The sequence below is a fragment of the Biomphalaria glabrata genome, chromosome 3, assembly GCF_947242115.1.
Source record: "Biomphalaria glabrata chromosome 3, xgBioGlab47.1, whole genome shotgun sequence".
NCBI classification, from domain to species: Eukaryota; Metazoa; Mollusca; class Gastropoda; family Planorbidae; genus Biomphalaria; species Biomphalaria glabrata.
The window spans coordinates 23,737,651-23,761,943 of record NC_074713.1 but is presented as its reverse complement, the minus strand read 5'-3'; the positions used below and the strand labels follow the sequence as shown (position 1 = coordinate 23,761,943).

At 37.8% G+C, this 24,293-nt stretch overlaps 1 protein-coding gene across 1 annotated transcript in view; it reads right to left on the bottom strand.

Moving 5' to 3' along the window:
- The window catches only part of LOC106059109 (uncharacterized), a 132,189-nt gene that overhangs the window by 59,031 nt on the left and 48,865 nt on the right, over window positions 1-24,293 (bottom strand). Inside the window, exon 2 of the mRNA XM_013216650.2 lies at window positions 7,433-7,865. Within this exon, the coding sequence (XP_013072104.2) occupies window positions 7,433-7,462 (30 nt within the window). The 5' untranslated portion in view covers window positions 7,463-7,865. The remainder of the gene's footprint in view (window positions 1-7,432; window positions 7,866-24,293) is intronic.

Here is a 24,293-nt window from a genome sequence, read left to right as displayed (position 1 = left end):
GATAGATAGCTGTGAAAGCTTCTATTTTCATAAGCACTTCGATGGCTTGGTGGTTAGTGTATTGGCTCGAGGAGGCATAAGCCCTCGCACTCGAATTAAAGTGTGTTATGAAAATTATATTCTGTATCGGTTGTCGTTCTTATGTTTACATGTGCTTGTAACTCGTCCGTGAGAATGTGTTCACGAAATGTGTGTTGTGTAGTCATTCAGTGTATTAAATTGTTATGAACATAAAGATAAGAGAGTCGAGAACTAAAAACTGTGAAGTTGTTAGAATTTCGAAATGGATAGGATATTTCGCCCAGAGAAGTTTGACATCAAGCCCACAGCACCTCAAGCAGCAGAGCATTGGCAGCACTGGTATGAAACGTTTAAAAATTTTATATCGGTAGTATCAGTAGACAGTCTTGATACTAAGATACTACTGATAAACTATATCTCTCCTGCTGTATATCAAATGATATTTGATGAAGCAATCCAGACTCTACAGCATCTACATTCAACCAAAGAATGAGGTGTTTGCTAGGCACAGGTTAGCTACTTGCAAACAAGAGCAAGGTCAAATACTAGACGCCTACCCTATGCCCAGAATAGACGAACTGGCAGTGAAGATTTCGCAATACTCTGTATATAGCACTTTAGACCTGAAAAGTGCATACCATCAGATTCCTATAAAAGAAGAGGAAAGGCCGTTCACAGCCTTCGAAGCATGTGGGAAACTGTATCAGTTCCGTCGGATTCCGTTTGGCGTTACGAATGGAGTCGCCTGTTTTCAGCGTACGATTGACAAAATCATCGAAGACGAACGACTCACTGACACTTTTGCTTATGTGGACAATGTGACCATCTGCGGTATGGACTCTGAATCACACGACCGAAACCTACAGCGATTTCTTGATAGTGCTCAAAAGTATGGAATCACTCTTAATGAAACAAAAAGTGAAATTAGCACTGCTAAAGTGAGACTGTTAGGATACGAGATTTCCAAAGGACAACTTAAGCCGGATCCTGAGAGATTTCGCGCTCTAAGGGAATTACCCGTACCAGTGAACATGCGTGAACAGAAACGAGTAGTGGGTCTTCTGGCTTACTACTCACAGTGGATACCTAACTTTTGAACAAAAATTAGCCTGTTAACAAGAAATCAACAATTTCCTGTCTCCGAAGAAGTCAAAAGAACATTTGAAAGTTTGAAAAATGAGCTTGAAAAAGCCGCCGTATATACTATTGATCCGAATCGCCCTTTAACCATTGAGACTGATGCTTCTGATATAGCCATTGCGGCTACCCTCAACCAAGATGGCCGGCCCGTTGCTTTCTTCTCTCGCTCATTAACAAAAAAGTGAAAGAAAACATTCTTCAGTTGAGAAAGAAGCGTATGCCATTGTTGAGTCGTTGAGGAAATGGAAACATTTCTTAGTTGGTAAAGCGTTCACACTTGATACGGATCAGCGATCTGTCTCTTTCATGTATAACAGGTCAAACAAAGGAAAAATTAAAAATGAAAAAATCCAAAGGTGGAAACTTGAACTCTCGTGTTTCCACTATGACGTCATCTATCGCTCTGGCAAGCAGAACACTGTAGCTGATACATTTACCAGAAACTATCTATCTGCCATCACTCGCAATGATCTTAAATTGCTGCACACTAGTCTTTGCCACCCGGGCGTTACTCGACTACTGCACTACGTAAGGACTAAAAATCTTCCATTTTCCTGTGATGACGTCAGAACTGTAATAGAACAATGTCAAACTTGTGCAGAGCTGAAGCCCCGTTTTTTTCGACAGCCGACCGGAGAACTGATTAAAGCAACTCAACCTTTTGAGAGAATTAGTATGGATTTCAAGGGACCTCTCCCTACTTTTTCAAGAAATAGATATCTACTTACCATTATAGATGAATTCTCTAGATTCCCATTTGCATTTGCATGTCCCGATATGTCTTCCTCTACGGTTGTTAAATGTCTCAATGAACTATTCGCCCTATTTGGATTTCCAGCGTACGTCCACACTGACAGGGGAACTTCGTTTATGTCTACAGAGGTGCAGCATTTCCTCCACGAGAGAGGAATTGCAATAAGTAGAACGACCCCTTACAGCCTGAGAGGAAACGGACAAATAGAGAAACTTAACGGGACCTTATGGAAAGCCATCACCTTGGCTCTACATTCTAAGGAATTGGACATAGCTAAATGGGAACTAGTACTAAATGATGCTCTGCAGTCCATCCGGTCATTACTATGCACTGCAACTAACAGGACACCACATGAACGACTTCTTGGGTTCAACCGAAGAAGTGGTTCCGGGACATCCTTGCTAACATGGTTGACCAGTCCTGGTCCTGTCCTGCTGAAGAAGAACGTTAGATCATCTAAATATGATCCCATAACAGAGGAAGTTGATTTGGTAACATGCAACCCTCAGTACGCTGTAATCCGAACACCAAACGGCCGAGAGGAAACTGTCTCATTACGAATGTTAGCCCCTAGGGAGGAACAAAAAGTTATAGAAAATGAGAATCAGAGTAGAACAGAGCTTGATATTGGCTGCCCCGTCCAAAGTTCACCTCCCAGGAATCAACCGACTGATTCTATCATGCCCGAAGGAACCACCAGCACCACCTAAGACATAGCCAGACCGTCCGAAACTCATATATATATACAATCTTGGAGTAAGGAGAACTAGGCCCAACTACAAAGTGTAAAAGCTCATCAGCTTACTAGAGCTCTTACTTTGACATTTAGTTTTGTCTCCAAAATGACATTTGTTTATTTTACTACTTTCATTTGGTTTTGTTGACTTGACTTTAATGTGATATTTGATCTATCATGATATATTTTAATAAGCTATTTGATTTACCATGTTATATCAACATGTTACATTATGTCATGCTATACTACATTGTTTGTTTACTTGAATCTCTATTATTATTCTACACTTACTTATATCAACATGTTACATTATGTCATGCTATTCTACATTGTTTGTTTACTTGAATCTCTATTATTACTCTACACTTACTTATACACTTACAAAGTTCACCACCATAGTTTGCTTAAAAAATTAAAATATTTCGGCATTAATGGTCCACTGCATCAGTGGATTAAAGACTTTCTGATAGGGAGAGAACAAACTGTAATAATAAATGGCTCTAAATCAACACCGATAACAGTAAACTCAGGTGTACCTCAAGGAACAGTCTTGGGTCCACTACTATTTTTAATTTACATAAATGATTTACCAAATTGCATTACTTCAGGAACAAAAGTCAGATTATTTGCAGACGATTGCATAATATATAGAACAATAAAAACAACACAAGACACAGATATTTTACAAAGAGAATTAGATGAATTACAGAAATGGGAATCAAATTGGAGCATGTCTTTCCACCCAGAAAAATGTCAGTTGTTAAGAATAACAAAAAAACTAAAACAAATTAATTCCACTTATCTTATTCATGGCAAACCAGTAACACAGACTAAAAACGCAAAATACCTAGGTGTTATAATAAATGAAAAACTGTCATGGAATCCACATATTGATGAAACTACAAAAAAATCAAACAAAGCATTAGGATTTATTAAAAGAAATTTCTATAAATCAAATAAGAACATAAAACTAAAATGTTATTTAACCTTGGTTAGGCCAATAATAGAATATGCATCCTCTGTTTGGGACCCCTCAACTCAAGAAAACATTAAGAAACTAGAACAGACACAAAATAGAGCAGTGCGATTCATAACAAACGAATATTCACATTTGACTAGAGTAACACCTTTAGTAAAATCACTAAATTTAGAAAGCCTTCAGGACAGAAGGCTCAAAAGTAAAGTAGCAATCATACATAAAACACTGAACCATAATCTTCAAATACAAAAACAAAATTTAATAAAATACTCTGAAAGACACAAAGATAAAGGCACATTCCTCGTCCCATATGCTAGGACAAATTTGTACAAATACTCCTTCTTCCCTAGTGCTATTAGAGCATGGAATGGGTTGCCTGAGCTAGCCAGGAAAACCAGTGACTTGGCAGAATTTAAGTCATTGGTTAATATGCATGACTAAATGCATGACGCGTAGGACGTAATCATCTTCTTTTTTGAAGTAACGTCTGTATTATATAAGATAAGATATCAACATGTTACATTATGTCATGCTATTCTACATTGTTTGTTTACTTAAATCTCTATTATTACTCTACACTTACTTATATCAACATGTTACATTATGTCATGCTATTCTACATTGTTTGTTTACTTCAATCTCTATTATTATTCTGCACTTACTTGATTCTTTCATTGTTTATAATACTAGTTAGCATTATTTGAACCGGGGGTGAATGTTATGAAAATTATATTCTGTATCGGTTGTCGTTCTTATGTTTACATGTGCTTGTAACTCGTCCGTGAGAATGTGTTCACGAAATGTGTGTAGTGTAGTCATTCAGTGTATTAAAGCCATACTATACAGACATGGTTCTCGGCTCTCTTATCTTTATGTTCATAAAAAGTGGTACAACTTTTAAAAAAATAATAAATCTGTCACGGTAACCTTCACACAGATACCCCTTTCCTGTCCCTCCCCCTGTCCTGTCCCTCCCCCTTTCCAACTGGTCCAGACAAGTGATAGGACCATAACTCATTGAGAAAGCTACAAGCATGGCATTGCGCTCAACAAAAACAATTGGTTTATCACACAGATGTTATCACTGTTGGTCTAGAATCTATGACTGATTCACACTAACTGATCCAATTACACTTAATGTAAACTTTTTTTTAAAGTATATTAACAAATATTTTTCTTGTTTTTTGTCATAACGAAAGTGTGATTTAATAGCAGGACTCACACAGAACAATTGTAGATGTGAAACATTATTTCTTTCTTAAACTAAAAACGTACAATTCATGTGCGAATCTTTCCATACACCCTCAGACCTCAGTCCTATAGCGTGGGCAGAGTGAACTGATCTTAGAAATAAAAACAACATAAAGCTATAGTGGCACGACCAAATAGGAGAGGGCTTGGGCTATTCCCTGAAGTATTAGGAGTACACATTGGTCGCGCATCGGAATTAAAAAAAAAACAGGACTCAGGACTCTATATTAAACTACCGTAAGTAAAAAGCAAGCTATAAATAATTCTAAAAGGCTACGATACATTAAAAGCAAAAAAAGTCAAGCGAGACTAAATATTATAAGCTGCTCGATTTGCAGTTGAAAAGAGGTCACATCATCCTGTGGTATCAGTTGGGGCTCGTACTTTTTACTAAGCTCTCTGAGATGTATACATATTTTACGAGAGCGATGAATGAAAGAGAAACAAAAAAAAATTCAAAAAAAAAAAAAACTGCAATATTTAATAAAGGGTATCGCCAAGGGACATGTTTTTAAAAGGACAGCTTTCTCCCGAAGGCGTTGGACGAGGTGGGATGGTGACACGGTGGTCGAGTGATGAAGATCTTGATGTTTGAACCGGGTGGGAAAGTTGGTCGTTGTGCTGGCCACACAAGCCCTCGTCTACCGTCGGCAATAGAAACTGATGACCTCTACATTATCTGCCCTGTAAGGTCTGAAAGGTTTACTTTACTTACTTAATTAAAAAGGACTTGAAGTTCACGAATACATGGCTAATCTATCATGAATGACCTCTACATGAATGACCTCTACATGAATGACCTGTACTTGATTGACCTCTACATGAATGACCTCTACTTGACTGACTTACACTTGAATGACCTCTGCATATGAACGACATGTCCGTGGTTGACCTCTAAATGATTAATATGTAAATGTAAAAGCTTGTCATAAAAAATGACTAATCTGTACATATCAAACGAGTGACATTGATGTATTTTTAAATGCAACAATTACTTTCAATTAAATTTCTTTGGCCTAACAGTACTGTACCAACAGAAACGCGTTTGTCACTGATTGTTAGTCTAATCATTTTTTGGTCTAATGATTATTAGTCTATCGTTTGTTAGTCTAATGATTGTTAGTTTAATGATTATTAGTTTAATAATTGATTGCCAGTTGATATTGCTAATCTTTATAGAGTTGTTGTTTTGAGTCAAAACTACTTTAACCCTTTGATTTCTAAAGTGGTAATGAAATATGTATATATATATATAACACAATGAAATTTGGTTCTCGTCATTAGCCTCGTTAATGATCTACACTTGACTCTGGTTAATTCAACCACATCGGATAATCCTGGGGAATAATATTGCTGTAACCTAGCAAGCAGCTGAATCAAAGAAACGTAACGAAATGCTGTAGTAGTAACATTAATGTAACAATAGTAGTAACGCAAAGCGAATAGGAATAACCAAGGTTCAATATACTGAGAGCTATGATACTATCACTTTGTGTTTATGATACTATCACTTTGTTTTTATGATACTATCACTTTGTTTTTATGATACTATCACTTTGTTTTTATGTTACTATCACTTTGTTTTTATGATACTATTACTTTGTTTTTATGATACTATTACTTTGTTTTTATGATACTATCACTTTGTTTTTATGATACTATTACTTTGTTTTTATGATACTATCACTTTGTTTTTATGATACTATCACTTTGTTTTTATGATACTATCACTTTGTTTTTATGATACTATCACTTTGTTTTTATGATACTATTACTTTGTTTTTATGATACTATTACTTTGTTTTTATGATACTATCACTTTGTTTTTATGATACTATCACTTTGTTTTTATGTTACTATCACTTTGTTTTTATGATACTATCACTTTGTTTTTATGATACATCACTTTGTTTTTATGATACTATCACTTTGTTTTTATGATACTATCACTTTGTTTTTATGATACTATCACTGCAAATTCTGCCCGAACCTCATCTTTCATCCTGTTCATGTCCCTTTTGGCAAGTGCGCATTATAGTACAGAAAGGCCTTAGGGCTGGACAGAGTCACAACAATATGACACATACAGATAGTATCGGAGATTCTCGTACATGGCGGATAAACTATAAATAGACCAGCTTGTTGGTGTCTCCGGTGTACAGAATGAAGGAAGTGCTGCTAAGTTAGGTGTTTTTTTTAAAGGTTTATAATAATGTAAATGCATTTCTTAGCCTGGCAGAATCTAATGTTCTAAGCCCTACCGTTAGTTCTAAATACATTTATATGGCTTAAAAAATTACAATTATTGATACAAACAAATGAGCGAATTACTAGAGCAGATTTGAAACGAATGTCAACTGGCACGCATTCAAATATTGTTCAAATTAGAGCTGTAATACTTTCTTTTCAATTGAGTTGTCCAAACGGAAGTTCAATTTAATGTCCTTGGGATTGTTTAGTTTATCGTCATGACAATACTAGATAGCAGACGTCTACGTGTTGACGCTAGTTACTCAGTGGGTCTTAGAAACAGAGTTTTAGTTTAGCTCACCTGTAACTGAGACTGGAGTTTTGTGAACATAGTTGAACTTCTGTTGACTGAATGGTGGATCAAAAGTAGAGCTTGCGTAGATACGATGCTGCTCTCTAATGTTGAAGTAACATTAGTCAGTCAAAAAGTTAATTTCTTGATAATCTGTCTGCTACTCAGTTCAGAGCTAAGTCAATGAGTCTCTGCAATTATCCGGATCTCTGCTCAATGACTTATGTCCAAATGTGAACAGATTTGACAGGTGGTAAAAGGTTGACAAATTGACTTGATGTTGACTCGATGTTGACTCTATGTTGACCTGATTTCTAATTAATGTTGCCTTGATGCTAACTCGATGTGTTTTGTCTTGAAATAAAACTAAACTCTAAATACAGATCAAATTATTTCCTGTGTCTTTGTTCTTTTTCCTTCCAAAACAAAACATGAATGTGACCTGTCAGTAAAAAACAAAATGTGTAATCATTACGTTTATTCTTTTCAAATTATAGCGTATACTCTTCCTATTTAAGCATTCAAACATATCGCTTCGTCAACAAAGAAAGCGCAATTGTAAAAAAAATTACTTATCTAAGGAAAATAACTCCACATTGACAGTCAAATCTCTCAATACTATATGAATTTTTGTTATCAAAGAATATAAATAAATTTAAACTGTTTAATTAATTAAATAATTTGTTAATTTAACGATGTATTTATGTTTTGTTTGGAAGAAATAATTGTGCAAAGTTTGAACTTGACCCAAGACTGGGAAGTGTCAGACATAACGTGTTTAAATGTGTAGCAGACAGACAGTTAGAGAGTGAGTTGATATCATCTTTATAAAAACAGAATCCAAATCAACACAGCTCTTTATACACCAGTAAAGAACTGAAACCAAGGAAGTTTTTTTTTCTTTAGGATAATTATTTTTAAAACTTAAAATACTGCAGTATCCATCGTTCAATATTAGACTGGAATTTAACACAGACATTGTCGTAACCCAAGCTAGCTTAGTCTAAGTTTATTTGAGTTGTTTTTTTACTAGACCTTTTCTAAAATAGTAGTCTCTATGTCAGTAGTCTCTATGTCAGTAGTCTCTATGTCAGTAATCTCTAAGTCAGTAGTCTGTCTAGAACTTACTCCGCCAGGTTGTAATATATCAAACAGAACTAATCAGAGTACTATTTATATCCGATGATGTCGCCTCAACAAGACAAATGTGGGTTCAGTGTGAGAGGAGCACAAGACGCCTACAGTTTGAGAATATCATGTTTTCTTATAGTGTAGTATGGCGTGGTCTGAATGACAGCCAACTGATGGCACCCTTCATGACTCCTACGTCTCCCCTGTCTCGCCCCCTCCATTGAGTATTCCATTACAGCGGCACGTGGCTCACTACGTTGCTTCAATTTTATTAAAACCAAAATATGTTTAAAGCTAAAATTAGACTCCCAGGGCGCAGATTTCCCCATCTTGGCGTGCACTCTCTATACCAGCACTCCCCTCCCCCGCCCAGTACCGTGAAGGGGGCGATGGTAACGTGAGTTGGCCCCTGATAGCATGAAGTGGCCTCTGATAACATGAAGTGGCCCCTGATAGCATGAAGTGGCCCCTGATAACATGAAGTGGCCCCTGATAGCATAAAGTGGCCTCTGATAACATGAAGTGGCCCCTGATAGCATAAAGTGGCCCCTGATATTATGAAGTGGCCCCTGATAACATGAAGTGGCCTCTGATAACGTGAGTTGGCCCCTGATAACATGAAGTGGCCCCTGATAGCATGAAGTGGCCCCTAATAGCATGAAGTGGCCTTTGTTGACTTAACAACAACGCTGCTTTGAGAGTGCTAAAATGTCATGTTAATTTATACGCTTGAGACTATCCCGTTGTGCAAAGGAGAATATTAAAATAAAATAATTTATTTAAAAAAAAAGCATACTTGCTAATTCAAATGGTAAAGAAAGTAGAAAAAGGTTTCTTTTGGATCAAAATTTAATTTCACAACAAAATAGACGCGGAAACAAATTTATAAACAGGACAAAAAATAAATAAAATACAAAACCGCTTTATCAACTTAAAAATGAGTATTAATTACAATAAAACAGATTTAAATGCAAAACAAAGGGGCAATCTTTAAAAGATTCATTGCTTCTTAAGCCAATGAAAAGACATTGTTTTCTATTTTCTGAATTATTCGTTGATGAACGGTGTAAAACCCTTGAAATGTCTTGAAGACTGAAGAGTCATCAAATTATCATGTCATTGGAAGTTCAATGCGACATTTTAGGCCTATCCATGTTAGATGCATGTCAGATACATATGTTTCGTTAGATCATTGTACTAAAAACGTGTTCAGAAGAGATTAAGTTCTTAATGCCTTTCAATGATTTCAAAGTTCCAAAGTTCGTTGCATGTTTAGAAGCTTGAAAGATCCTTGCGTGGGTTTGAATAGTAGTAATTTAAAAGAAGCAATTGAGTGTGTTTCACTAAGCAGCCTTTTTTATTGTTTCACTAAGCAGCCATTGCGATTGTTTCACTAGGCATCCATTGCGATTGTTTCACTAAGCAGCCATTGTGATTGTTTCACTAAGCAGTCATTGTGATTGTTTCACTAAGCAGTCATTGTGGTTGTTTCACTAAGCAGTCATTGTGATTGTTTCACTAAGCAGTCATTGTGATTGTTTCACTAGGCAGCCATTGCGATTGTTTCACTAAGCAGCCATTGTGATTGTTTCACTAAGCAGCCATTGCGATTGTTTCACTAAGCAGTCATTTAGATTGTTTCACTAAGCAGCCATTGTGATTGTTTCACTAAGCAGCCATTGCGATTGTTTCACTAAGCAGCTATTGTGATTGTTTCACTAAGCAGCTATTGTGATTGTTTCACTAGGCAGCTATTGTGATTGTTTTACTAAGCAGTCATTGTGATTGTTTCACTAAGCAGCTATTGTGATTGTTTCACTAGGCAGCTATTGTGATTGTTTTACTAAGCAGTCATTGTGATTGTTTCACTAAGCAGCCATTGTGATTGTTTCACTAAGCAGTCATTTAGATTGTTTCACTAGGCAGCCATTGTGATTGTTTCACTTAGCAGCTATTGTGATTGTTTCACTAAGCAGCCATTGTGATTGTTTCACTAAGCAGCTATTGTGATTGTTTCACTAAGCAGTCATTGTGATTGTTTCACTAAGCAGTCATTGTGATTGTTTCACTAAGCAGCTATTGTGATTGTTTCACTAAGCAGTCATTGTGATTGTTTCACTAAGCAGTCATTGTGATTGTTTCACTAAGCAGCCATTGTGATTGTTTCACTAAGCAGCTATTGTGATTGTTTCACGAAGCAGCTATTGTGATTGTTTCACTAGGCATCAATTGTGATTGTTTCACTAAGCAGCCATTGTGATTGTTTCACTAAGCAGCCATTGTGATTGTTTCACTAAGCAGCCATTGTGATTGTTTCACTAAGCAGCTATTGTGATTGTTTCACTAAGCAGCTATTGTGATTGTTTCACTAAGCAGCTATTGTGATTGTTTCACTAAGCAGTCATTGTGATTGTTTCACTAAGCAGTCATTGTGATTGTTTCACTAAGCAGCTATTGTGATTGTTTCACTAAGCAGTCATTTTGATTGTTTCACTAAGCAGCTATTGTGATTGTTTCACTAAGCAGCTATTGTGATTGTTTCACTAAGCAGTCATTGTGATTGTTTCACTAAGCAGTCATTGTGATTGTTTCACTAAGCAGCTATTGTGATTGTTTCACTAAGAAGCTATTGTGATTGTTTCACTAAGCAGCTATTATGATTGTTTCACTAAGCAGCTATTGTGATTGTTTCACTAAGCAGTCATTGTGATTGTTTCACTAAGCAGCTATTGTGATTGTTTCACTAAGCAGTCATTGTGATTGTTTCACTAAGCAGCTATTGTGATTGTTTCACTAAGCAGCTATTGTGATTGTTTCACTAAGCAGCTATTGTGATTGTTTCACTAAGCAGCCATTGTGATTGTTTCACTAAACAGCTATCGTGATTGTTTCACTAAGCAGCCATTGTGATTGTTTCACTTAGCAGTCATTGTTATTGTTTCACTAAGCAGTCATTGTGATTGTTTCACTAAGCAGCTATTGTGATTGTTTCACTAAGCAGCTATTGTGATTGTTTCACTAAGCAGCTATTGTGATTGTTTCACTAAGCAGCTATTGTGATTGTTTCACTAAGCAGTCATTGTGATTGTTTCACTAAGCAGTCATTGTGATTGTTTCACTAAGCAGTCATTGTGATTGTTTCACTAAGCAGTCATTGCGATTGTTTCACTAAGCAGCTATTGTGATTGTTTCACTAGGCATCAATTGTGATTGTTTCACTAAGCAGCTATTGTGATTGTTTCACTAAGCAGTCATTGTGATTGTTTCACTAAGCAGCTATTGTAATTGTTTCACTAAGCAGCTATTGTGATTGTTTCACTAAGCAGCTATTGTGATTGTTTCACTAAGCAGCTATTGTGATTGTTTCACTAAGCAGTCATTGTGATTGTTTCACTAAGCAGTCATTGTGATTGTTTCACTAAGCAGCTATTGTGATTGTTTCACTAGGCATCAATTGTGATTGTTTCACTAAGCAGCCATTGTGATAGTTTCACTAAGCTTCAATTGTGATTGTTTCACTAAGCAGTCATTGTGATTGTTTCACTAAGCAGCCATTGTGATTGTTTCACTAAGCGCTTGCTATTTCTTGGTCACAAGATGAAGTAACGTGATTCCGCAATGGAGCTAACAACTAACAATTTAAGTTACAGAAATTAAACTGTTCAGATTATTGTTTTAACGCGTTCAGTCTTGAACATGATCTCATTCTAAATATAGATATTTATTTAAGACAGCCAACTACAGGTTGTTTTTTTTCTTGTTTGGTTTCGTTTTTGAATGAGGAATCTAAAAGAAGAATAGAAAAAGCTTGAAACGATCTGAGATCACATTACAATTTACAAATAGAAGTAACTTTATACATCTAATGATCCTAATACATGACAGTTTGAAAGTATTACAATTGACAAATAGAAGGAACTTTATACATCTAATGATCCTAATACATGACAGTTTGAAAGTATTACAATTTACAAATAGAAGTAACTTTATACATCTAATGATCCTAATACATGACAGTTTGAAAGTATTACAATTGACAAATAGAAGGAACTTTATACATCTAATGATCCTAATACATGACAGTTTGAAAGTATTACAATTGACAAATAGAAGGAACTTTATCCATCTAATGATCCTAATACATGACAGTTTGAAAGTATTACAATTTACAAATAGAAGGAACTTTATACATCTAATGATCCTAATACATGACAGTTTGAAAGTTTTACAATTTACAAATAGAAGGAACTTTATACATCTAATGATCCTAATACATGACAGTTTGAAAGTATTACAATTCAAAAAGGAAATATCTCATTTGTGCGCCAGCACATTTTGTTTCATAATCCAAAAACAGTTAAAAGAATAAAAGTAATATCACAAACAAACAAAAACAAAACATTTTAATAAATGTGTACTTCTATTTTTTTTTAAAAAGGAATATATATATTTATATATTTAGTCATGAATGTTAAACTTTAGAAGTTTATTCTCTGCATTGCTATACCATGCAAGATTGCTGCCGCTACCACAGTTCCGCTGACCGTCTGGAGATACCCTGGTAAGTCTGCTTGCCGACCGACCATACGTAAACTTCTAGTACTCTTAAGATTGAAGCGAGATGAGTGTCGTCCAAAATATTTTCTGAATATAACTACTATTGGTAAAATAACCAAACCCGATTTCTGCTCGCATGGATCAATACAAATATCTAACCATTTTATATATTTTTTTTGTTCTTTTCCTTTGTGCATTTCTTTAGAAACTGATTATTGTACACATAAGTGCAATGTTTAACTAGCAATAATGTTGGTAATAGTATTATAATGTATATATATATATATATAGATTCTCCCTAGTGGCTGAAGATGAGCGCATTTCTCATTTCCTATGGACTGGAAGATGACTGTAAAGTCTAATCCTCGCTTTAAAAAGCCGGCCGCATTATAATGTATATAGCGCTGTTAACGGACAATGCAGGCTCAACGAATTAAGAGAACATAACACACACACAAGAGTTAAAAGGTGAAAAGTTATCTAGATAAGTGTTGAACAAGTAAGTCTTAATTCAAATCATTTAGTTTGTCTCATCTCATTTGAAATTGCCCGGAAGTGGAATGTTTTCAGGGGTAAACGCGGGACAGAAAATAAAATAAAGTTGTTTATATTCTATGGGTCTCTCTAGAATCTAGATGCTATTTTATCACTTGCGGCTGCTTCTACATTCTCTATTGTCTTTGTTTTCCACTGAAACACATCTCTTCTTCCTTGATGTACGCCACAAATGTGTACACATGTGACGACAGCGCAATGAAGACGGCTCAGCAATTTGTGTGAAATCCTCGAAGCAAACGAAAGACAAAGCCTCAGATTTGAAGTGCCGACAGCGCAATGAGCTGAGACGGTCACATTTACTGTTCGCGCCTCATTGGGCAGACACTATTTAACGGCTCTCGAGTCGGCAAACATTTTGGTTTTGTTGACATGCGTAATGAACGCATTCCAGTTTCGATGATTTCCAAGGAGATTTTTCTAGACTTTAGACTAATGTTAGTGTTACGTTTCATTAATGTTAGTGTTACGTTTCATTAATGTTAGTGTTACGTTTCATTAATGTTAGTGTTATTAACATCGCTTGAAAACCAGTGAGTGTATGTTTGCTCAGTGTATGTGTCAATTAAACATCACATTGAAGTAGTTCCCTTTACTTATGACACAGTTATGATTCGATATCGTGTTTTATGCTAATTTTTGCCATGCATAAATGTCAATTTAAACTTTTGAGAACTTCAGTTATTTCCAACAGTAATATAGAAAATAAAGGAAATGTTCCCAGGATTAGAAATCTTGCATTTATACTCTGAAGCATTAAAAATCGGATTTGGGATAGTTGCGTAGAAAATAAAAAACGTTGATCTAACCCTGATAGAGCGGAATTCAAACCTTGCAAGACGTTCTGATAGAGCGGCATTCAAACCTTGCAAGACGTCCTGATAGAGCGAAATTCAAACCTTGCAAGACGTCCTGATAGAGCGGAATTTAAACCTTGCAAGACGTTCTGATAGAGTGGAATTCAAACTTTGCAAGACGTCGTGATAGAGTGGAATTTAAACCTTGCAAGACGTCGTGATAGAGTGGAATTCAAACCTTGCAAGACGTCGTGATAGAGTGGAATTCAAACCTTGCAAGACGTCGTGATAGAGTGGAATTCAAACCTTGCAAGACGTCGTGATAGAGTGGAATTCAAACCTTGCAAGACGTCGTGATAGAGTGGAATTCAAACCTTGCAAGACGTCGTGATAGAGTGGAATTTAAACCTTACAAGACGTCCTGATAGAGCGGAATTCAAACCTTGCAAGACGTTCTGATAGAGTGGAATTCAAACCTTGCAAGACGTCCTGATATAGCGGAATTCAAACCTTGCAAGACGTCCTGATAGAGCGGAATTTAAACCTTGCCAGACGTTCTGATAGAGCGGAATTCAAACCTTGCAAGACGTCCTGATAGAGCGAAATTCAAACCTTGCAAGACGTCCTGATAGAGCGGAATTTAAACCTTGCAAGACGTTCTGGTAGAGTGGAATTCAAACCTTGCAAGACGTCGTGATAGAGTGGAATTTAAACCTTGCAAGACTTTCGGATGGAGCAGAATTCAAACCTTGCAAGACGTTCTGATAGAGCGGAATTCAAACCTTGCAAGACTTTCGGATGGAGCAGAATTCAAACCTTGCAAGACGTTCTGATAGAGCGGAATTCAAACCTTGCAAGACGTTCTGATAGAGTGGAATTCAAACCTTGCAAGACGTTCTCATAGAGTGGAATTCAAACCTTGCAAGACGTTCTGATAGAGCGGAATTCAAACCTTGCAAGACTTTCGGATGGAGCAGAATTCAAACCTTGCAAGACGTTCTGATAGAGTGGAATTCAAACCTTGCAAGACGTTCTGATAGAGCGGAATTCAAACCTTGCAAGACGTTCTGATAGAGCGGAATTCAAACCTTGCAAGACTTTCGGATGGAGCAGAACTCAAACCTTGCAAGACGTTCTGATAGAGCGGAATTCAAACCTTGGAAGACTTTCGGATGGAGCAGAATTCAAACCTTGCAAGACGTTCTGATAGAGTGGAATTCAAACCTTGCAAGACGTCGTGATAGAGTGGAATTCAAACCTTGCAAGACGTTCTGATAGAGTGGAATTCAAACCTTGCCAGACGTTCTGATAGAGTGGAATTCAAACCATGCAAGACGTGCTGATAGAGCGGAATTCAAACCTATTACACCACAAACCTGTATTTTGAGATCAGCACTGATTTACATGCCAACTGCTATAGCTGTAGTATTCAATTTGGAATAAGATGTACGCATTCAAAATCTAGATAAATCATTCATGTTTTTTCACTATCTAGTAGCAATATATTTTTTTTATTTCTTTTATTAGCTGGCAAAATCTTTATTGGTTCTTAAGTACAAAAAAAAAATGGACGTTGGGCCATGGGTGGACGGGTATTTCAGAAACGATTTGAATGTTTATCAACAACTTTGTCCAAACGAAAACAAATAAAAAAACAACAATCGATTGGCCACACAGTAAATTACAAAATATAATCATCTTAAAATTAAATTTGGTTTACGCAGTTTTATTTAGAACACAGCTTCAATGGGAATTCCCGCATTCGACTCAAATGTTTCTATTTAGTAAGCCTACTTCAAAATGTTGTTTGTGGAAAGCTCACAGGAAAGACTCCCTGCACTAATGAAGCATTCGAAGAAATAATTAGAAATGATAAGCTGCTATCAGTTATCAGCTTCATAAAGGAGTAATAGATTTAAAAAAAAACATAACAAGGTTACAAAAAGATAATTTGTGTGGAAACACAAACTCAAAATCGGCCCCCGAAGTGGTCCACCCAGGCGGGCTTCAATATTTTCAGAAATAACATCCGAATGAAACTATATCAAAGACAAATGAGAGATAAGAATGGAGAAAGAAGGTTGACAGATCTTGTGTAGTGCCCCAACGGTCCAGCAGATCAAAGGATAGGTGAAAGTGAATGTAAAGTTAGATGTGAACATGGCCTAACTAGTTCCCCTTTCAAACCTTGTGGTCCATAGGGCAGATGATGTAAAGTTCATCTGTTTTTGTGGCCTACTGTTTACGAGGGTGTCATGTAGCCAGCACAACGACCAACCGCCTTTACTTTTCCCCAACTAATGTCAGGTACCCATTAGAGCTGAGTGGACTCAGAGGCGCCCAAAAATTCCAAAGTTAAAAATCCCAGTCTTCACCAGGATTCGAACCCGGGACCCCCGGTTCGGATGCCAAGCGCTTTACCGCTCAGCCACCGCAATACCCCTGGCCTAAGTCGTACAATCTAACGGTTTCGAAAAGGCTCAATCTCTTAATCCAATCCTAAAAAAAAAATAATTCCAACAAAAATAAAAAGTTCAGGAAAATGAAGTTTACAAGATTACTATTTGTTTTAAATTAGGTCTAACTTATAATGCATACTAATTAGCTTTTTGTCTTTAAAAAACTGTTTGCATAACTGATTTTAAAAATTAGATTTTTCACTTTCAGAAAAAAAAAGTAGCCGTTGCATCAAAACTTTGAATGGTCTAAAATGTTGTGATGTCGGAATTTCAATATCTTTTCTAGTTTACGAGATCTAAACGGGACGGACGGACAGACGGACAGACATTTCACACAAAACTAATAGCGTCTTTTCCTCTTTCGGGGGCCGCTAAAAACAAAAACTGTATATGCTACTTTCTATTTCCAGGAATTTCTACTAGATTCTAGCACAAGTTTTAATTCCACTATTTGCTTCGTGTAGTGTGTAACATTTTTGTTTTTCTGAATTATACACAACATACCGACATCACGACATATTATGTATCCATTATTGTATCTTCATATAGGTTCATTACCTTCTCTTATTACTGTTGGTTATCGCCTACACAATTAATTGATCATTACTCTTTTTTTTTTCAAATAAGAGGTAAGTCTACATAAATATTCTTTCATCTCTGGATGTCAGTCTACTTAATTATTAACATATGTCTCATTGATTACCTTCACATAGAGGCTCAGACGTGATCTATCTGCATCGAATTTTAAAACCACATTCCTCTAGTCATATCTATGGTCAATAGTGTAATGGAATATATTGAATCGGCGAAAATGTGGCTCTTTACAATAAAACAAAAATATTATTACTGCAAAAGCAAAGGACGTAGATATTTAGAACCATAAGAAATTGAATGCTAAGTGAATGCATACACAACTTTTTTTGTACTATCAACATTATTGCTGCTCAAGTAAAATAATAATAATAACTTTGAGAACTATGAGGTGCTCAATTTAAATTTTTGTTATTGCTTATAGCAGTTGGAGGTTCCAAGTGATGTCAAAAAATCTTATTTCGGCACCCAGTACTCAATGAAGACAAGCGTTATCTCTCAAATTACGTGACATATGCGAGTTCCGAGGCCCCTGTATTCAAACCTACTGAAGAAACATTGGGTAGAATGTGTATTCCATGAACTCATTGCCTTCAACATTCAATATAACAAGCCATCCAGCGCTGAACAAAATCACATTCAATGTATTTGATATTTTAAAGTTCAAACCCTGCCAAATTGAACATAGTGTTGTAACCATAGACATATATATATATAGACTGGACGATAAAGAACAAATTATTATCGGAAATATTTGGGAAAAGATAAGTCTGTAGATCCACATCACAAACCTATGTATATTTGCCTATGTCTATGATTATAAAACAAAGACAAAATATTGGGAATATGGCAGTTTTGCACTTTTCAAAACTAAAGATCAAAGGTATATATTGGCTGAAATGTTAGTCCTCGAATTTATAGCTCAATCGCCGCCATTTTTTTTTCACATAGATATAGTACATAAAACATATTGACTCCCCCCAAATATAAATAACTTCCTACTTCCAGTCTATATTTATTTATGTCTATGGTTGTAACCCTGCCTTGCACTAGTGCTTGTGGTGCGTACGAGCGCACTATTAGACAAGGACAGGAAGAAGAGTCTGAATTGTTGGGATCTAAGGAGCGTCTTTTTTTCTGCTTGAAGACTGTAGTAGGAACCTGGAGAGAAGAGGTGAAGGCTGTCTTTGGTCCGTATCTCGGTTTGCTGGGGAAAGGACTGGCATAATTTGGAACAAGACTCTCTGAATGTAGAAGGATGTTATGTGTTCGTCCTGGTGAATAAACACACGTATTTATTTACTGTAAAACTTCGTTGAGTTGCCTGCCTTACATTTACTATAATAGGTATTTGTTGATCGCCTATAGTAGAAGGGCGACTAAGGTTTAACTCAAAGTGGTGAGATGAAAGATTGGGCAATGTGGTGAGATCAAAGCCTGGGCTTTAGCTAGGGTCGGAACAGCAATTCTCCTTCTCCACAGAATTTTTAAGAACGGCTTATAACCGATACAGTTTGAAAATAGCAGCGCCCTAAAGTTATGAAATACTTTACATTAGTGCTGCGTTCTCCTCAAACGCCACCTGCTTCTAATTCTTAGCAGGGTTGAGCCCCGTAGACTTTTTCATTTTTGGGAGTAAGCCAGCGGTTCTCAACCTTTTTAGCTCGGCGACCCTCTAATATGATTCCCCACTAGGCTGCGACCCCCAACTGTAAAACATATTTCGTTCATAGGCGTAGGTAGACCCTAAATATGATTTTGCTAATGTTAAAAAATAATAATCAAATTTTAAATGTATATATATCTGACATCCATGATGTATTTACATAGGAATAGCATTATCTAATTTTATTTAGCGTAAAATAAATTTGTGCATAAATTACAAAAAAAAAAGTTTATCTTAAATATATACTAACTATGGTAAACATGCTTGTTATAACACTTAAGAAATCGTATGACAAAAAAAATAACAACTTCCAATGAAAAATAGACGAGAAACCGAAATTTCCGATGGTCTTAGACGACCCCTGGCAGGCAAATGGTCATTCGACCCCAAAAGGGGTCGCGACCCACAGGTTGAGAACCCCTGGAGTAAGCGAAAAGATTTAAAATATAATTTCCTAAATGAAGCTAAGTAGCTACTATAGCAAGCAGCTCAGATCAAGCCTAGCAAGTCTGGAGTTCACAAGTGTAAGACTGGATAAAGTAAACTCTCCCTCCAAACCAGACACTGGCACTACATCTGTTGTATTTAGTTCACCCAGACGAGGAGGTGACCTGAAGATGACCACCACGATGGTGATGAAGAAGTAAATAGGGTCATTTTAAAGAAGTAAATAGGGTCATTTTAAACCACTCCCACGGTATCCGTCATCATTTCAAACTCATCTTTTTTAAGGGGGAGGTAATTGTTCTATCAGAGACGTAGTTGTTTTTTAAAGGGCCACCACTCTCATACCAACCGTCTGCTTCTTTACCAGACGAAATGACTCCCTCCACTTCCCTTTTTTTTAATCTAACATCAGCCCCCTACACCAACAATAAAGATAAGAGTAATAGCACAAAACAGATACCCAGGTACACACATACAAACTCAGACATGGAAGGTCAGGAAAATTGTCCTCCTAAAATTTGAGACTCAAAAATTAGCGGGTATAAAAAAACAATGTTATACACTCCTTCGTCTCACTTCTGTTACCTGTAATGCCATGCTTTCGACAAACCCCTATCCCAGTAGTCTCAAGACCAATCAGAGACAATATGCCCACAAGCCCAGAACTAGTGACATCAAATCAATAACACAAAACAAGAGAAATATGTAAAATACAAATAACGTATACTTTTTTTTATAGTAAGTCAAACAGCATCAATTCCTTTGAATCTAATGAATTATAGATCTAGACTAACAATAATAACTTTGTGCGATTTGACAATGTTTCACAAAGCTCCGTCTGTCTGTCAGGTGTGTGCTAATACGACTGGGCTTGGGCTTGGCTTGGCTACCTATTAGGGGGGCTCAAGGCTCGACACCCGACGACCAGAGTTGTGTTTACTGAGCGCCTAAAGGCAGCGCTGGAAACCATCTCCCAGATACCCCCCCCCCCCCTTTACTGGTCCACAAATGAGATCGAACCATAGAGCTGGTGTAATCCTGTAAGCTTGCAAGTTGCACTTTATATAGCCTATTTAACAAGCAAATTCTCGAATCTAGTTGAAGTTTGGCTCAATAATTCATAGTTCATAATTATTTTTGGTTTATTTAGAAATGTGCAAACCATAGACATATGTCATACATGTATGTGGTGCAAAGCTAAGACGAGGTAAGCTTCATGTAGAGAAATAGGTCGTTCGCTAAAAATTACCGTACAAATTGTTATATTCTATAAGAACTTATATAGTTCAGTGGTTAACACTTCGGCCGTCCATCAATAAGGCTCAAGACCTTGAGCGAGAGTTCAGACTGTAGTAACGTTTTTTTTTCTGTAATAGCTTTTGTAACTCAGCATGGAAAACCTTCTCCCAGATACAGTCTCCCAGCCCAATAGGTCCAAAAGGGATTAGAGCACACTGAACATTCTTTAAGCATGAAAGTTGCGCCTAAAAATGAATAATAAGCAACATTTAAAAAAAAGGAAACATAACAAATATTGTTGTTTTTTTTTAAAAAAAAGCTATTATTAAGTGTAATTGTATCAATTAGTTTGGATCAGTCATATAATTAAATCTATAATAGATCTAGACTAATAAAAAATAAATATGTGCGATTAGAAATATTTTTACCAATTGTTTTTGTTTAGCGAGATTTCATGCTTTTAGCTTTCTCAGTGAGCTAAGATTTTATCACTTGACTTGGACAGTTGGGAAAAGGAGAGAAAGAAGGGAGTATCTCAGTGAATGTTACAGTGATCGCTTTTTTTTAAATGCGTTTTATTTTTAACAAATTATACGACTTGAATTGGAACTCGCGTGCTCCAGTCAATACACATCACGTGCTCAAGTCAATACACATCACGTGCTCAAGTCAATACACATCACGTGCTCAAGTCAATACACATCACGTGCTCAAGCCAATACACATCACGTGCTCAAGTCAATACCCATCACGTGCTCAAGCCAATACACATCACGTGCTCAAGTCAATACACATCACGTGCTCAAGTCAATACACATCACGTGCTCAAGTCAATACACATCACGTGCTCAAGTCAATACACATCACGTGCTCAAGTCAATACACATCACGTGCTCAAGTCAATACACATCACGTGCTCAAGTCAATACACATCACGTGCTCAAGTCAATACACATCACGTGCTCAAGTCAATACACATCACGTGCTCAAGCCAATACACATCACGTGCTCAAGTCAATACACATCACGTGCTCAAGCCAATACACATCACGTGCTCAAGCCAATACACATCACGTGCTCAAGCCAATACACATAACGTGCTCAAGCCAATACACATCACGTGCTCAAGCCAATACACATCACGTGCTCAAGCCAATACACATCACGTGCTCAAGCCAATACACATCACGTGCTCAAGCCAATACACATCGCGTGCTCAAGCCAATACACATCGCGTGCTCAAGCCAATACACATCACGTGCTCAAGCCAATACACATCGCGTGCTCAAGCCAATACACATCACGTGCTCAAGCCAATACACATAACGTGCTCAAGCCAATACACATCACGTGCTCAAGCCAATACACATCACGTGCTCAAGCCAATACACATCACGTGCTCAAGCCAATACACATCGCGTGCTCAAGCCAATACACATCACGTGCTCAAGCTTCCTCAAGCCAATACACATCGCGTGCTCAAGCTTCCTCAAGCCAATACACATCACGTGCTCAAGCTTCCTCAAGCCAAAACACATCGCGTGCTCAAGCTTCCTCAAGCCAATACACATCACGTGCTCAAGCTTCCTCAAGCCAATACACATCGCGTGCTGAAGCCAATACACATCACGTGCTTAAGCTTCCTCAAGCCAATACACATCACGTGCTCAAGCCAATACACATCGCGTGCTCAAGCTTCCTCAAGCCAATACACATCGCGTGCTCAAGCTTCCTCAAGCCAATACACATCACGTGCTCAAGCTTCCTCAAGCCAATACACATCGCGTGCTCAAGCTTCCTCAAGCCAATACACATCACGTGCTCAAGCTTCCTCAAGCCAATACACATCACGTGCTCAAGCTTCCTCAAGCCAATACACATCGCGTGCTCAAGCCAATACACATCGCGTGCTCAAGCTTCCTCAAGCCAATACACATCGCGTGCTCAAGCCAATACACATCGCGTGCTCAAGGCAATACACATCGCGTGCTCAAGCCAATACACATCGCGTGCTCAAGCCAATACACATCACGTGCTCAAGCCAATACACATCGCGTGCTCAAGGCAATACACATCACGTGCTCAAGCCAATACACATCACGTGCTCAAGCCAATACACATCGCGTGCTCAAGCCAATACACATCGCGTGCTCAAGGCAATACACATCACGTGCTCAAGCCAATACACATCACGTGCTCAAGCCAATACACATCACGTGCTCAAGCCAATACACATCACGTGCTCAAGCCAATACACATAACGTGCTCAAGCCAATACACATCACGTGCTCAAGCCAATACACATCACGTGCTCAAGCCAATACACATCACGTGCTCAAGCCAATACACATCGCGTGCTCAAGCCAATACACATCACGTGCTCAAGCTTCCTCAAGCCAATACACATCGCGTGCTCAAGCTTCCTCAAGCCAATACACATCGCGTGCTCAAGCTTCCTCAAGCCAAAACACATCGCGTGCTCAAGCTTCCTCAAGCCAATACACATCGCGTGCTCAAGCCAATACACATCGCGTGCTCAAGCCAATACACATCACGTGCTCAAGCTTCCTCAAGCCAAAACACATCACGTGCTCAAGCCAATACACATCGCGTGCTCAAGCTTCCTCAAGCCAAAACACATCGCGGGCTCAAGCTTCCTCAAGCCAATACACATCACGTGCTCAAGCCAATACACATCGCGTGCTCAAGCTTCCTCAAGCCAAAACACATCGCGTCCTCAAGCTTCCTCAAGCCAAAACACATCGCGTGCTCAAGCCAATACACATCGCGTGCTCAAGCCAATACACATCACGTGCTCAAGCTTCCTCAAGCCAATACACATCACGTGCTCAAGCTTCCTCAAGCCAATACACATCACGTGCTCAAGCTTCCTCAAGCCAATACACATCGCGTGCTCAAGCTTCCTCAAGCCAATACACATCGCGTGCTCAAGCCAATTCACATCACGTGCTCAAGCTTCCTCAAGCCAATACACATCACGTGCTCAAGCTTCCTCAAGCCAATACACATCGCGTGCTCAAGCCAATACACATCGCGTGCTCAAGCCAATACACATCGCGTGCTCAAGCCAATACACATCGCGTGCTCAAGCCAATACACATCGCGTGCTCAAGCTTCCTCAAGCCAATACACATCACGTGCTCAAGCTTCCTCAAGCCAATACACATCACGTGCTCAAGCTTCCTCAAGCCAATACACATCGCGTGCTCAAGCTTCCTCAAGCCAATACACATCGCGTGCTCAAGCCAATACACATCGCGTGCTCAAGCTTCCTCAAGCCAATACACATCACGTGCTCAAGCTTCCTCAAGCCAATACACATCGCGTGCTCAAGCTTCCTCAAGCCAATACACATCACGTGCTTAAGCTTCCTCAAGCCAATACACATCACGTGCTCAAGCTTCCTC